The following is a 16,427-nucleotide window of genomic DNA, read 5'->3' as shown; positions in this document are numbered from 1 at the left end:
TTTAAGGTAACCGTTTATTTGTTATGTATAATTTTTCTAATATCAAAGTAAATAAAATAAAAATAATTTTAAGGTATACACATAATTTTCTCGGGTTCTCACATAAGGTGTAGTATGGTGAACCAAAAAATTCAGATGCTGTTAAAATTCAGGAGGAGATCACTGATGAGGCAATTGAAGGAGGTTATATTGTGAAAATTTATGAAATGATACCCAAGGATAATGGTGGTAACATAGCTGATAAAAGGCCTTACAAAAATTTGAAGGATTGTTTTATGTCTCTCATAGCAATCATTTTTTGTATTGTGAATTTCTTCTTCAGGTTCATCTATTACGTATGGGAGTTCCACTTTCAAGTTGCAAAGAAGTTATTTGAATACATCGAAAATTTTGGTATTGATTTTGAAGTTTGGCTCAAGAAACATTGCAAGACTGATGGCCAGATTGCAGACATTTTTATGAAAGCCTTGTCCAAAACAAGGTTCAAAGATTTGAGAAGGCAATTGAAAATCTGCAGCAAAAGTGGCAAGGAGGAGTGTTGAGATATGCCAACTTTTCCTACAGATTTTATCAGATTGGGTTTGATATCAAAATAATTTAGTTATTAGAAAATAAGGATATTTGTTAACCAAAGATCATGTTGGTTTGTTAACAAATATATTAGCTAAGATTTGCTAGTAGTAGAAGATTATATTTTTGTTGAGATTTTTAGGATAATTATTAGTTGGATATTTTGCTAGTTTGTTTCATGTAATCACTATAAATAGTGAGTTGATGAATGTAGAATATAAGCTCATTTTCTGCCTTCAATACAAGTCTCTTATAAGCTTTTTTTGCAATACTAGGGTATTGTTTCTTAGTTTATGCCCCAAAAAACCAACAAATTGTCAAAACTAACTAAACAATAGGCCAGTGACTAAAAGTTTAAGGATTAAAGTGAAATAAATTTTATACTTTAGAGATTAAAGTGTCCAAAATTAGAGTATAAGAACTAAAGTGGATAGATTTCATATTTTAGGAGATAAATGTTTAAAGTTTAAGTTTAAGGATGGCAATGGAAGCTCATTTATAGTTTAAAGGTCTGAAGTAAAATGGTCCAGATTAGACAAAGTTAATGTGGTTCAATTTTAGCCCATCAAAATTACTTGTGCATCTGGAGGTGAGAACCCGAATCCCAAATTATCTTTCACCTCCATTTAAGAAGGATTCAAGATTGTTGGAAAAAATATTCAAATCCTTGAAACTGTTTTGATAGCTCATGATTTTAGTCTAACATTAATTCCTTAATAGTAAATAGCTTGATGCACGAACAACCTATCAGCTTATTTCTTTTCTGGATTTTTTAAAAAAATCAAATGTTTTTTGAGGATGCCCAAAAGTTTTTTTTTTTTTTTTTTGTTCTTTCTACTTGTAGGATTAAAAAGAAAATGATGAGGGGAGTAGTAATTCTTATTTCCTTCGTGCCATTATGTTCATTAGTTATTTTTAGAGATTTGGTCTACAAACCGCTCCACCAGTCCATATAATATTTCATTTCAATAATTAATAAAATCTGGGCTGGTATCCATCCCTTTATGGGGTTTGCTGAATAGAAAAAATGAGTTCCTCTGAAAAACACATGTAAACTGATTTTCTAGAAGAGGGAAAACAAAATTTATTTTTGAACTTAAAATAGGCAAATATGGATATACAAAAAAAATGTTTTATCTTCTAGCATACTTATTTTAGTTAAGGATAGCAACCCAATAGCATTCAAAAACATATTTATATGACTAATTTCATGAATTTCACAAGATACAACACAAGATCTTTTGCTTCTCCAGACTGCATTGAGTAATTGTGTAATTGTCAAAGCAATAGATATCATGCAGCTCATGCCTAGATGTATCTAATTTGAAACATTGATTTTGCGACAAAATTGGTTGTATTTTTCGTACATTACTATCTAGAGCAAATTGTCCCAATAGCTATTAAACTTTTCGAATAGTGAAGTTTTAGCCATTCAACTATAAATAGTATATTTTTACTCACTAAACTATTAAAAGTGTAAATTTTTTGTCATTCCGTCTGATTTTGCCACTAACTCTACCAAATTTAACCATTAATATTATGTCTCGTAAATCATGTAGACCCTCAGATCTAATGGAGTTAATGGTGAAATCAGACAGAATGACTCAAAATTTACACTTTTGATAGCTTAATGGGTAAAAACATACTACTAATAATTGAGTAGTCAAATCTTGACTATTGAAAAAGTTTAGTGACTACCCGGATAATTTGCTCTATTGTCTATATTTGTTGTGTACATTTTTTATATTAGTACGTATTATGGAGCAATTGAATCTAACAATTATACAAGCCCTGAATCCACTCCAAAATGATATACTCACAATCAAACGCATCTAGATAAATATTTGACCTTTTTCCCAGGACAATTGTACTCAGAGCTCCAATCCTCTTCCCAAAATTCCTTAAAGGGTTTGATCTATGGCCATCTGATTTCCTATACCATTACATCAACTTGTTCACTACGAAATTTCAACTGATGCACATGTGACAATTGAGCTTACTGGTTTTTATGCTCTGGTTACAGTAAGGCATCAAGCTTCCTGAATTTGTTACTGTCAAAGTTGAAGCTTGTCCTAAGGATTGTCCTATGCAAGGACTGGATGATTGAAGTACGTTTAGCCTTCTAAGAAAAGAGTACTAAGATTTAAGTTTCTTGAATTAAAAAAGCAAGCAATGATAAACTCAAAATCTTGAAGTTAAAAAGTCAGATTTACAAACATGAACAATTCTCACGTCAGAGAAGAAAATCTAAAATTTGAAGAGAATTCAATGAACAAATTCATGTCTGCTGCTCTGACTAGAGGCAAGCAATGACAAACTTAAAATGTTGAAGCTAAAAAGTCAAATTTACAATAATGAACAATTCTCACGTCAGTGAAGAAAATCTCTGTTTGAAGAGAATTCAATGAACAAATTCATATCTGCTCCTCTGACTGAAGAGTCTTTGACTTGAAATCCCAACCGTCAAGGTTTCTGAGCTGTGAAATTTGTCCTTTTGTTCTTTAACGGATGAATTCATACAAAACAACAGCAAATCTGAGCCCGACAGTTCCAAATTGACCTTGGCGCACGTATTTATGTTTTCTAATGAGAACACTGTAGAACAACAGAGACACCAATCCGCCTGTCTGCAATTCATGAAACGACGATTATGATCAATTGACAAATCAGTTTGCAGCAAACTATTAACAGATGCATCAACAAAAGCTCGTCTGTTAGTAGTTTCTGTTTTTGTTTCATATGAACTGAGTCTCCTGGCAGTGTTATGATTAGACAGAATGGCCCTACGTTTAGATGACTAAAGCCACAGAAAACCACTAACAACACTAGCACTTCATGAATCTAGAAGACTAGGAATACCTAGTTAGTATATATGAAATGTTGTCATTCCAAGTCCCCCGATCATCACTCAAGTGTCTTTCCCGAGAAGGCAGCGAGTTCCCAGCCTGATTTCAGTATCCTCTCTATTAACTTAATACCTTGAAGACAGGTTGTGAAAGGAATCTAAGGGGCAGAGAGAGAGAGAGAGAGAGAGATCAATCCAAACACTAGCAAGAAAAAGTAAGTCAAATCAATCTTCAGAAGTGCTTATATTTGTTGCTGTTCTTAAAAAACATTGGCAAGAAATGTTTATTTGAGCAGCAGCAAAGTACTTGCTCTCAAAGCATAGGCGTTCTGGTGTGCTAGTCTGAATTTCAAGAAAACATCTACAGGCTGGAGGCAAACAGCAGGAAGTAATCATTCACAGCCTCAACAAAATTGCAAGAGGAAAGGTCAGCTCATTGAAAAAAGAATGGACGAAATTAACAAGGCTTCATCCTGAAACGGCACACAGCGATACTGCTATCCAGCCCTAAACCTGTGACTTAAAGCATGGACTTAATAAACTTTATCAGACTGAAATTGGAAAACCATAATCTAGTCCCCATTAAAACAAATTTGTAATTTAAAACCCCACAATGTAAAGGAAACACCATGGTAATTACAGGTGCAAGTTGAAAACATTAGCTCTAACCCAGTTGAATTCAGATGGCTACCTTTCTTCCAAATATCTTTCATATGATGATGGATATTGCAACAATGGCTATATGGAGAAAATACATTGTTCATGGTGTGATATTGACACAAACTATAAGAATTTCTAATGTGATATTCACACAGACTATTAGTCCTGGATTTCACCTTGATTTATTCACAGGTTAATACCAATTTTCTGTGGCACTGAATAAATTTGAACAGTAAAACTTAGACATACCAATTCCTTGCATAATTTTATAAAATACATGTAGATTGCTAAGGAGGTATTTGTTTATCAATTGCCAAACATTTTAACCAGCATTCATGCTTATGTAATAAACAGGAAGGATTCCTCATTACTCGTGAGCTGGCTTCCAATATGAGAGTGCATAGATAACTCGTCCCTTCCAGCCCTGCAGTATCCACTTGCCATCCTCATCCACCAGAAAATCCTTGTGATACTGCAGTTTCACCTTGGCCCTAACTTCTTTGACAATGTCCTTGTTCAATGGAATCTGCCTGAATCCAGCTCTTTCATTTCTCGCTTGCCATTGCTTGTATGTCTCTGGCCTCTCAATCCTTGCAGTACCTTCACATGCTATGACATTCATAGACTGCCTCCCAAGGACTTCTTTCTCAAACACCAACCTATCTTGATCATGGCGTGGTAAGGTCTTATCAAACATATCAAACAGAGAGGAGAAATGATGTAGTGCCTCTCTAAACCGCATGACAAAAAAGGGAGCATTATATGTTCCATTAAGGATTCCATGTACGAAAAGATCAGGATTTATTTTCTTGATCAAGTGGAGAACGGTGTCTCTTGCACTGCTTGTAACTGATGTCTCATCAGGAACATTCCTCAGCCTGTACAAACAAGTTGCTATGACTGTTTCACATCTGTCAATCTTCAATTCTTCTAGGCTAATGGTTTCCCATTTCCTTGCAATAGCATGATATTCAAATGGAACATTGAATTTCTTGCAATAATGGGCAAGCCTACGTCCAGTTTCCTCAACTCTTTCTGCTGGCCGAAGACCCGGTTGGGGAAGATCTATACCTGTAATGCGAAGCTTTGGGGGCCCTCTGGGCCTCTTCGATAAAGCCTGGATAAAGCAGGGCCAGTGAAATCCATACAGAATACCAAAATCAATTATGTGAATTTGGCTTGCTTCTGTAGTCAGTTTTTGAATTGTCTTCCCAGTAAGAATGTTTGACATTTTGCGGAAGGGGGATGCCAAGATATATGCCTGATAGGCTTTCAATGTATCTGCTGCTGACACTCTCGTAGAAAAGGCTGTATACATAGTTGTTCCCATACCAGAAACGCGTGCCTCAAGGGCATCAGCAAAGTAATGAGCCAATCTTTCATTACCATCACCATGAGGAGAAGAGTGTTGCCTAATCTGATTCAGCAATTGGTTGGCAGTTCGATTATCAAAGTCTGATATGGATTGTGCACATTGAGTAAGGAGGCTTCTCATATCAACCACTTCCCTTATATTCAGTTTCCTCTCACTAGCACGTGGCCTCCCTCGTTTGGGCTCTTGGGTTAGGCCAATCTGCTGGTTATTCCGTCTTCCTGGTTTTGCCTCACAGTAAGACAAATCCCAAGAACCAGCGTTCGAGCTCGAGCAAAGCAGCGCCTCATCGAAAATCTCAGTTGGCTCTTCAGCATAACTGGCAAATTGCTTTGTAGCTCTCCCTGCCTCTACATGCTCATCATCTTGTCTATAATGATTTCTTTTTTTTGCTGATCCATTTGTAAATTTGTCCCTCTCTTTCTCCTTTTCGTCAGCCACCTTAATAATCTCCACTCCTAAAACAACAAGGGAGACAGTCATTTGTTTGTTGATTTTGCTCTTTTCTCTACTCGAACAGTTACACAATATCGTTCTTATTAATGCTACAGCAATCTAGAACAAGAATAAATACCTGCTTGTTAAAGAGTGACTAAACCACAACTAATTTTTTGAGTAAATACAAATAAAGAACCACAATAGAGCAAAGAAATGTGAACAAATTGGTAATTAAGTGAGCCTTGAAGTAGAGATTTTTATGCAATCAGGTTGTTTCCAATTCCAGAAATACTAGAATAAATATCGCCAGAAAGCTCAATCACTAGAAGAAAGGGTTGGTTCATTTAAAGTTCCTTACCAGTGAGGGCATCATAGAAGGATTTCTCAGCAGCTTGTAAAGCCGAGAGCTCTTGATACATGCAAGGCCTCTGCTCCAAGTCTTCCCCCATCAGCATTTGATTCAGGTACTGGAGTACAGCACCAAAGGTGTCCCCCGGCAGCGAAGAATCCCCGTCATGCTCACCTGGAAGTGCATCAACAGGGAAATTTGACAGATTTAGAGGGCCAGACGATGTAATTGAAGGGAAATCATACTCGAATCCCGCCATGACTTCTTACAACCTCGCAAGAATTGTCAGATGTATAAATGTAAACTAGAATAGACAATTCTTGTTTTAACAGCTTCTGGAAAGTCAAAAAGATGATCCTTGAAAGGGCTGAATATTAAATAAGAGAAGCTTTTCAGTTCCCTGCTGTTCGGAAATGATCAAACATTTGAGTTAATTTATCTGGAAGGCTTGAAACAGTAAAATGTTGCAGCACAAGAAAGATGCAAAAATGGGGGTCTGAAGTCTCAGCTAAATATAGATATGGAGTGATGGATGGAGCATCGCCGCCTGGGTGCTGCCATCGCCGAGTTTCCCTTCCGGTTCCCCTATAAACTGTCCAGGTTCTTTTGATAAAAGCATAGAGGTCAGAAAAGGCGGCCACTTGTTGGCGTGACTTCTCAAGATTAGTTTACACTTAAAAATTCGAATCAAAGTAGTTTTAACTACACATTACAATGTACAGTCCTTAAAGCAATGGCGGAATCCGAACCCCCAGGCAGTGGTGATAATAATATTATCGATCTAAAATGATATAACTATTATGTGAAGAAAAATTTAATTAAAGATTATGTTTTAATTATCAATTTTTTGTGTTATGAAATGATTGAAGTTATTTCTTATTCAAGTAGAAGTTGATTTTGTCTTTTAATAGCTTTAAAACATTTGTATTGTACGAGCGGTGTTCTAAAAATTGATTGTTCAAAGAAATAATGGGTGGTGAATGAAGATTTCTCAAAATATAAGGGGTAATATAAACAAAAATATGTATTTTTAAAAAAATTAGGGGTGGGGATACAATTACGATAAAAAAAAACATAAAGATTTGTAATAATTCTAAGGCTATTTTTTAAAATTTTGCAAAGTTGATGGGGTGCAATTGCCCACTCTCAACATAATGTGTGGCTTTGCTGCCATTGATGTAGACATTAGCGCAATAAATATAAATACTAGCACAACATATTTAGACGCTAATACAACAATAGGCAAAAACCGAACAATTTTTATAACTTTAAGAAAATTGGGCCCAAAATGTAATCCTAACCATCCAAATTTAAATTCGTTCATCTCATACAATAAATTGTTCTATGCAAGCATAGATGTGATTGCAAAGAACCCCAATACAAAAATGCCTAGCCCTTCTTATATTCCCTCCGTCCCATTGTTAATGTCATGTTTTCACTTTTTTGTTGTCCCAAAATAAGAGTCTCATGGCAAAAGTCAAACAACTTTCACTACTACTTTTCTTTTATACCCTTAGTAATAATGACAAGATTCCATCAATTAATAATAAACAATTACATATGGCCCACCACAACACATGCACACTGTCAGGCTGCTAAGTATAAGGACTGCAGCATAATAAAGGCTCAAGTTGAGCCTTAGTCTGCTAATTCAATGGAATGGTACAAACGATGCTGTTTTGGTTTTGTTCACATACTAGTAAACGATGTCGTTTCATGTAATGAGCCATTAGTTAGGTAATTCAGTTGTAATCGTCTGACACAAGCTGTTAGAATTGGTTATATTACGCGGGGCCCACATGAATGAGAAAAACAGATTAGATGTGATCATTTCTTACACTTCCTCTCTTCTGCATTCTCTTTCTCTCTCTTTCTCTCTCAATCCTCAATTCCCTGTTCTTCCTCCAATTCCTCCTAATTCTACCAAATCACCCAGATCAATCAATACAATTCCAGAAACAACCTTGAGTTCGTGACAAAGTGGTATCAGAGCAGTAGATCCTTGGAATTTGCAACACAATCATGGCAGAGAGCACAAGATTTCGCACCATCGAAGAGCAAGTCAGGAAACAAGAAATCAAGTTACAAGAAGTGATTGAATCCCTACACACTTCCAAATCTGAACACCAGCAAATCAGGAAAGACTTGAAGGTGGAGCTTGAAGAGAACAACAGGCGGATGGAAGGCCTGTTATCAGGAATGGAGCAGAACTTCACTCAAATGTTTGAGCAGAAATTCAATGATCTGCTACTGAAGCTGAACTCTGGCAAGGAACAAGCAAACGAGGAGAGTAGCAGAATGATCGACCAGCAGCCAATCCTACCAACTCCACCAGCTCATCAGAGATTAACCACAGACTACGAGACTCAGAGATCCTTCAGGAAGGATGGGAGTAAGTTTCACATTCCAAATCCTCCTAAGATTGATTTACAAATGTTTGCTGGAGACAATCCTAGAGAATGGTTACGTAAATGCAACAAATATTTTTTGAACTATCAAGTTCCAGAAGAACATAAAGTAGATGTTATTGAAATGTATTTGGAAGGCAGGGCTGATAAATGGTTCCAGGGAGTAAAAATTGCGAAACCTAAGATGAGTTGGGAAGAGTTTGCGAATCTGCTATGCTGCAGGTTTAATGAAAGGACCTGTCGAGATATAGTGGAAGAATTTAATAAACTACAGCAGATAGGCACTGTTGAAGAATATCAGGAGAAATTTGAGGAGTTAAAAGCCTTGATGATGATAAGGAATCGAAGTCTGGATGAGACTTATTTCATTTCCAGTTTCATAAGTGGACTAAAGGAAGAGATCAAACCTATGATCAAGATGTTGAAACCTGCTACTCTAGCTGAAGCATTTGAACTGTCTCAGTGGCAAGAGTATGCAGTGAAACTGCAGAATAAGAATTCTAAGGAGAATGTCAGACCACTAGGAGAGAACAGGCTTGGATTGTCAAGAAACACTAGTACAGCATTGGGGATTAACTCGTATAGGATTCCAAACCACAGCAGCTCCAATCATCCTAAATTAGTCAATAGGCAAGAAGGCACTAAGGACCCTAGGAGACTCTCTGCGCAGGAAATGCAATATAGGAGAAACAATGGACTGTGTTTCAAATGTGGAGAGAAGTATGGAGTTGGCCATCAGTGCAGGGTTGGCCATACACACTGTATGATATTAGAAGAAGAAGAGGAAACTGCATTTGAGGATGCCTTGGGAGAGCAGGATGAACATACTGGGAATCCTGGTCAACCCATGGAAATGTCTCTGCATGCATTATCTGAATCCTTAAAGAGGAAGACAATCACACTCACAGGAATCTTAGATGGAGAAGAGGTGTTCATCTTAGTAGATACTGGGAGCTCTGACAGCTATATCAGCAGTGAACTGGTTATTGGAATGGATGTCAAGTACCAATGGGTGGATCAGCCTTTCTCAGTTATCATGGGGAATGGAACTACTGTCACCAGCAATGCTATTTGTCCTGGGGTACAGTGGAGCATTAACCAGCACAAATTCAAATTCAACCTCAAAGCAATGGAACTAGGAGGGTGGGATATAATACTAGGCGTGGACTGGATGACACACTTCAGTCCCATCACCTTTGATTTCCAGCAGCTCAGGATATCACTGCATCATGCAGGAGGGGAGATTCACCTACACGGGCAAGCAGACAATTGTGACATGGACCTGATCAGGGGCAAAGATTTGAGGACATTCATTGAATACAAAAAGCAGATGTGCATGGCCATGTCTTCACAACAGCAGGATGGAAGCAGACTGGAGTCCACCCCACAGGAAGTACAGGAACTACTGCAGGAGTATGAAGACATATTCCAGACTCCTAGTTCATTACCCCCTAGCAGAAGTGTGGACCATGAGATACCTCTTAAACCAGACGCTCAACCATTCAAACTCAAACCTTACAGATATCCTCACTGCCACAAGGAGGAAATAGAGAGGCAGGTGACTGAAATGCTGCAGAAAGGTATTGTAAAACACAGTAACAGTCCTTTTGCCTCCCCTGTGCTACTGGTCAAAAAGAAAGAAGGAACTTGGAGGTTCTGTGTGGACTATAGGAAGTTGAATGACCTCACTATCAAAGACAGATTTCCAATACCCAATGTGGATGAATTACTGGACGAACTGGCAGGAGCTGTGTTCAAGACTAAGCTGGATTTGACTGCAGGTTATCATCAAATCAAAGTCAAACCTCAAGACACCTACAAGACAGCTTTCCAGACGCATTGTGGACATTTTGAGTTCTTGGTTATGCCATTTGGCCTCACAAATGCCCCTGCAACATTTCAAGCATTGATGAACCAGGTGTTTCAGCCTTATCTGAGAAAGTTTGTCCTAGTTTTTTTTGATGACATACTGATATATAGCCCCACACTAGAGGATCACCTCCATCACCTGAGAATTGTGCTAGATCTATTGAAGGATAACCAACTGTATGTGAAGAAATCTAAATGTGAATTTGCTCAGAAAAGAATAGATTATCTGGGACACACCATCACTGATAAGGGAGTTCAGATGGATGACTCCAAAGTCAGTAGTATATTACAATGGCCTGTACCCCAAACTGTCAAGGAGTTGAGGGGGTTCCTGGGCCTAACTGGCTACTACAGGAGATTTATTCAACATTATGGATTGGTGTGCAAGCCCTTGACTGAATTACTCAGGAAGGACAGTTTCAAATGGTGCCCACAAGCGCAGACAGCATTTGAACACTTGAAAAGGTTGATGTGTTCAGCTCCAGTCCTTAGTTTACCAGATTTTAAAAAGGCATTTGTGTTGGAAACAGATGCCAGTGGGGGTGGTATTGGAGCAGTCTTGATGCAGGAAGGGCACCCCATTGCTTTTTTGAGCAGAGCACTGTCAACCAAGAACCTGGGGTTATCAGTCTATGAAAAGGAACTTCTTGCACTAGTAATGGCAGTAACGAAATGGAGGCATTACTTGGTGGGAAGTCACTTCATTATCAGGACAGATCACCAATCCTTGAAATATTTACTGGATCAAAAACTGAATACTGCTCTCCAGCATAAGTGGATGACAAAACTAATGGGCCTGGACTATGAGATACAATACAAAAGAGGGACTGAAAATCTGGTGGCAGATGCTCTATCTAGAAGGCAGGAAGCTGTTAGGGACTCTCCCTTGCACTCATGCTTGGCTATTACTGCAGTAAGACCTGTCTGGATGGAAGAATTGCAGAAAAGCTATGTAGGGGATGATCACTGCCAGAACATTATGGCTCAGCTGATACTGGATCCTAATGCTCACACAGATTATACTATGGTGGATGGAATGCTGAGGTATCAAGGGAAGCTGTATGTGGGGAGTGCCAATAACATCAGAAACCAGGTCATACAAGTACTTCATGCTTCAGCAATAGGGGGACATTCTGGACAGAACAGCTGTTGGCAGAAAGTCAGATCATTGTTCCACTGGCCAGGGATGAAGCAGGAGGTAGTAACTTTCATACGCAATTGTGATACATGCCAGAGAAACAAATCTGAGAATGTGCTTTACCCTGGTCTTTTGCAACCAATTCCAGTTCCTACACAGGCATGGACCCATATTGCCATGGATTTTATTGAAAAACTACCCAAGTCACAGGGTTATGATACCATATTAGTAGTGATCGATAGATTTACTAAGTTTGGTCACTTTATCAGGCTCTCTCACCCCTTCACTGCCAAGGAGGTTGCAATAGCCTTCCTGGACAACATATATCGAATGCATGGATTACCTGAATCCATCATCACTGACAGAGACAAAGTCTTCACTAGTGGGTTCTGGAAGGAACTATTCAAGGTAATGGGGACAGATCTACACTATACGTCCTCTTACCACCCCCAGTCTGATGGCCAGAGTGAAAGGCTCAACCAGTGCGTGGAGAACTATCTGAGATGCATGACAGGAGAAATGCCATCCCAGTGGAGCAAATGGCTATCTATGGCAGAATGGTGGTACAATTCTACCTACCACTCCAGTCTCCAAATGACACCATTTGAAGCATTGTTTGGATATAAACCTGTGCCTCTACCATTAGGGCCTTACCTGGACTCTGTCATCCCTGCAGCCTCAAATTTACTACAGGAAAGAAACAGGATATCCAATTGCATCAGAGACAACCTGGCCAAGGCTCAGCAAAGGATGAAATATTTTGCTGATCAACACAGGAGTGAGAGGGAATTTTCAGTAGGGGATTGGGTCTTTCTGAAACTTCAACCATATAGGCAACAAACAGTGGCAGTAAGGAAGTGCCTCAAGCTGTCTGCCAAATATTATGGACCTTTCCAGATAGAAGAGAAAGTCGGTTCAGTGGCTTATAGACTGAAGTTGCCAGCAGACGCTAGAATACATCCTGTGTTCCATGTTTCACTACTTAAGAAGAAACTGGGACTGGTGCAAGGAAGTTCTACTAAGCTACCAGAATTTGACGCACAAGACCAATGTCCCTTACAACCAGAGTCAGTCATGCGCAGAAGAGTCATCTTGAGAAATGGCCAACCTGTTATTCAGTTCCTGATTAAGTGGAATCAACTAGAGCCTGAGGAAGCTTCTTGGGAGGACAAGTCCTTCATTGAACGACAGTTTCCTGCATTCCAGACTTGAGGACAAGTCTTTTGTTAAGGAGAAGGGATTGTCAGGCTGCTAAGTATAAGGACTGCAGCATAATAAAGGCTCAAGTTGAGCCTTAGTCTGCTAATTCAATGGAATGGTACAAACGATGCTGTTTTGGTTTTGTTCACATACTAGTAAACGATGTCGTTTCATGTAATGAGCCATTAGTTAGGTAATTCAGTTGTAATCGTCTGACACAAGCTGTTAGAATTGGTTATATTAAGCGGGGCCCACATGAATGAGAAAAACAGATTAGATGTGATCATTTCTTACACTTCCTCTCTTCTGCATTCTCTTTCTCTCTCTTTCTCTCTCAATCCTCAATTCCCTGTTCTTCCTCCAATTCCTCCTAATTCTACCAAATCACCCAGATCAATCAATACAATTCCAGAAACAACCTTGAGTTCGTGACACACACTTTCACCATTCCTGTGACCTTTTGCTTTTAGCTGGCTATTTCCGTGTCAGACAAGGGGTAAAACTGGAAGAATATGAAAAGTGCAGTCCACCATTTTACTGTGCATAAAAAGTGCTACTCCCAAAAAACGTTCCAAATTTTGGGACGGAGGGAGTAGTATTTTTTTTTTCTCTTTTTTTTTTCCATTTTCCTTTGTTGGGGGTAATTGGCATATTTGGCTTAATTCAGCTTTTTCAACATTCTACGCATGTTATCAAATATTTGTTTTGAAAATTATCTTCCGTAAGTTTAACACACAGAAGGAAAATGCAATAACCATTAAAAAAGTTAAAATAAGGTTGTTGTAATTTAATAAGAACTAACGATTTTCCGTCCATTCAAAAGATATGTATTTAATTCATTAAATTATATGATTTTGGACAATAAATCTTCCTTGATTATCAATATTTAGAACAAAAATGGGTCATAATTACAAATGACGATGAATGTTTAAAAAACAGGAAAGCTAGAGATAAAAGAAAAGACTAATATACTTGCAAATGTAACAAGATCCTGCGCTTTTTTTCCCCTGAAAGAAATTTTGCATGATTGTTTTTTGATACTCCAAAGTCCTCCTAGACAAAATAGAAGTCGCGGTTGGCAAATGCACGTTTCCTCCTGCCTTCTTTGCCTAGTTCCGTGGTTTATTCCACAATGCAGATTCCAAGTCAAAGAAGAACAAAAATTTGATGAACATATGAATAAAAGAAGGGCAAAAGACCTAAATCACCTTCACACTTTCATGCTTTTACACTTTTAACCTTTTAAGTAACAGATATATCTTTTTGTCCTCTGAACTCTTAAAAACGCATAGTTATAGCTCTTCCAACAATTTTAGACATTACGGGCAATTGAAAGAGCATCATGTTCAAGGCACGAACGAAAATTACAAGCATTTTAGTTAGAACAGTGAAGGAAATAGCCCCATTTTAGAATTTTTCACTCAATACAAATTAGGCTCAATAATCATATATATATATATATATATATATATATATATACCTTGAAGTGTTTAAGGTTAGCAAAATTTGATGGAATGTTTGTGAAATGGAGAGCAATCGCATTATTAGTATTTGAATTTGAATAGATGAACTTAGTCATTTTTTTGTCAATTTTCTTTTGAGTCATAATACATTAATATTTAGTTAACATATGAGTCATTAATGCTAACTAAAATTACGACCAAGTATAGTATGCAATTTTGTTATCAATTTTATTTTTATTCATTTATATGTTGATATTTGGTTTTTATCACAACAAATTTTTTGCCTTTATTAATCAAAGTAATGCATTAACATTTGTATGAAAAAATATATATGTCTTTATTATATTTATATTTCAAATTTTATACTTATATATTTGTGTTTTAAAATTATATCTATAATTTGATTAGCAAACATAAGCAGAAAAATTGAAAAATGGTGGGATTAAGATTGGATTAATGATGGTTAGCATTTTTACAGAAGTTTTTTATGTTTCATAGGTGGACATCTATATTAGAATTCGATTTATAGCTTATCATTAAATTTATTTTTCAAGGCAAAAGAGACTAAATTGAAGTACATTAACATAAAGAATCGACAAATACAAGATAACAGAATTAAAACATACGGAGTTAGTAAGTCAAAGGAGTCTAAGTTGAAGTACATTAACACAAACGATAAATAGATAAGCATTATATTGTTGGAAATTAATGTTATGCATAATCATTGTGAAGGTTCATTGAAGTATGCGGGCCAACTGCGACTTGTTCAGCTTCATAGCTTGTGACAATGGTGAAAGTTGTTCCTTTGATTGCTTTTTCTCTTGGAGTCGCTTTCTTAACAAAACACATGAGTCTCTTTCCTTGGATTGCTTGTGTTATACGATGGAGTAAATTCATATCCTGCTTTAGTTACATAGAAACACGTTAAGAAGCAAAAAGATTTAATATGTAAGAAAGTGGATATTGTTCATCATTTGATGGCTGTAAAGGAATCCTATGTATAAACACTTGCTTGCCATCAAATTCACCAACTGCTATTTGTGCATGGATCACATTTTTGTGCACTATTTTGCATATTAGTCTAGTTCCATTGCATAATCCTTTTGTAGGATCAAGATTCCGTAATAAAATAATAGGCGAATTTGGTTTCAATATCAATCTGTGAGGAGGTAAACCACTGGGAGCTAAAGTATTAAGCAAATCAACATACTCAGTTTGATAATTCGGATTGATTGTTTCATCAAAACTGATATATTCAACGCTATTTCCAGGGAATTTTTCAATCATTAAGTCATTAATTTCGTCAACAAAGTGATTTTTTTGTAGTTAGTATTGCTCTATTTAAAGATGATTCTGCATTTTGAGACAGTTGATTCAAGTCTGGATACACAGCATCCATCAATGCCTGTAGTGCATCAGTCTCATTATTATATTTAATTAAAATTGAAGGAGGAATTTTAATAGAATCTTGAATTTCTGATTTTTCTAAACCATCTCCTGCTTTCAAAAGAAACTGAGTGAATAATTGATCCAACCTAGCTTGCATGTTGTCAGTTAATTGCAATTTTTCTAGATGAGGCAACAAGGAAGAATTAACGAAACATGCATTTACTGTCTTAGATTTACTTCCATTGCATACAACTGGAAGTGTTTGCCTAAAATCTCTGCCTAAAACTACTACCTTTCCACCAAAAATTTCATCTGAACTCATTAAATCTAGCAGCAAATCATCCAATGCCTCAATTGCTGCTTTTTTAGACATAGGGGCTTCATCCCAAATTATTAATTTGCAGTCTTTTATCAAAGTTGCTAGTGAACTTTGTTTGCTAATTCGACGGGTTGCACCAGGTGAAATATCTATTGGTATCTTAAATCAAGAATGAGCCGTTCGACCTCCTGGTAAAATTGAAGCTGCAATACCTGATGTAGCAGTTGCTAATGCAGTAAATCCTTTTAATCTTACATCTGCTAACAATGCACGATACAAAAATTTTTTCCGGTGCCACCTAGACCATCAATAAAAAATGCACCTCTTTTGTTTGTGTAGACTCTTTCAGAAATGATTTTAAATACTTCTTTTTGCTTGGTATTTAACATCGCAATTGCATTTAAGTC

At 37.1% G+C, this 16,427-nt stretch overlaps 2 protein-coding genes across 5 annotated transcripts; both read right to left on the bottom strand.

The window, feature by feature from the left end:
• Positions 1 to 2,743: 2,743 nt before the first annotated feature.
• Positions 2,744 to 6,904, bottom strand: LOC113716248 (scarecrow-like protein 30). 4 transcript variants are annotated; one of them, XM_072058424.1, is made up of 4 exons: positions 6,753 to 6,904; positions 6,244 to 6,414; positions 4,447 to 5,905; positions 2,744 to 3,197 (listed from the first exon to the last, which is right to left on the bottom strand). In XM_072058424.1, exons 1-4 carry the CDS (start codon positions 6,793 to 6,795, stop codon positions 2,972 to 2,974), a joined length of 1,899 nt encoding a protein of 632 aa, XP_071914525.1. In that variant the 5' UTR covers positions 6,796 to 6,904; the 3' UTR covers positions 2,744 to 2,971. The 4 variants fall into 4 exon arrangements, 3 of the variants coding, with proteins under 3 accessions (XP_071914525.1, XP_027096365.2, XP_071914584.1); XR_003454137.2 differs by adding an exon at positions 3,430 to 3,573 and having other exon boundaries at positions 3,111 to 3,197; positions 6,244 to 6,884; XM_072058483.1 differs by adding an exon at positions 3,430 to 3,515 and having other exon boundaries at positions 3,111 to 3,197; positions 6,244 to 6,884.
• An 8,711-nt stretch (positions 6,905 to 15,615) lies between these two features.
• Positions 15,616 to 16,074, bottom strand: LOC140038972 (uncharacterized). The gene has a single exon (XM_072084723.1). The coding sequence runs from the start codon at positions 16,072 to 16,074 to the stop codon at positions 15,616 to 15,618; it is 459 nt and encodes a 152-aa protein (XP_071940824.1).
• Between the last annotated feature and the right edge of the window lie 353 nt (positions 16,075 to 16,427).

The sequence above is a fragment of the Coffea arabica genome, chromosome 1c (genome assembly GCF_036785885.1).
Source record: "Coffea arabica cultivar ET-39 chromosome 1c, Coffea Arabica ET-39 HiFi, whole genome shotgun sequence".
NCBI lineage: Eukaryota > Viridiplantae > Streptophyta > Magnoliopsida > Gentianales > Rubiaceae > Coffea > Coffea arabica.
Note: the sequence above shows the minus strand (reverse complement) of the source record. Positions and strands in the feature narration are given on the sequence as shown.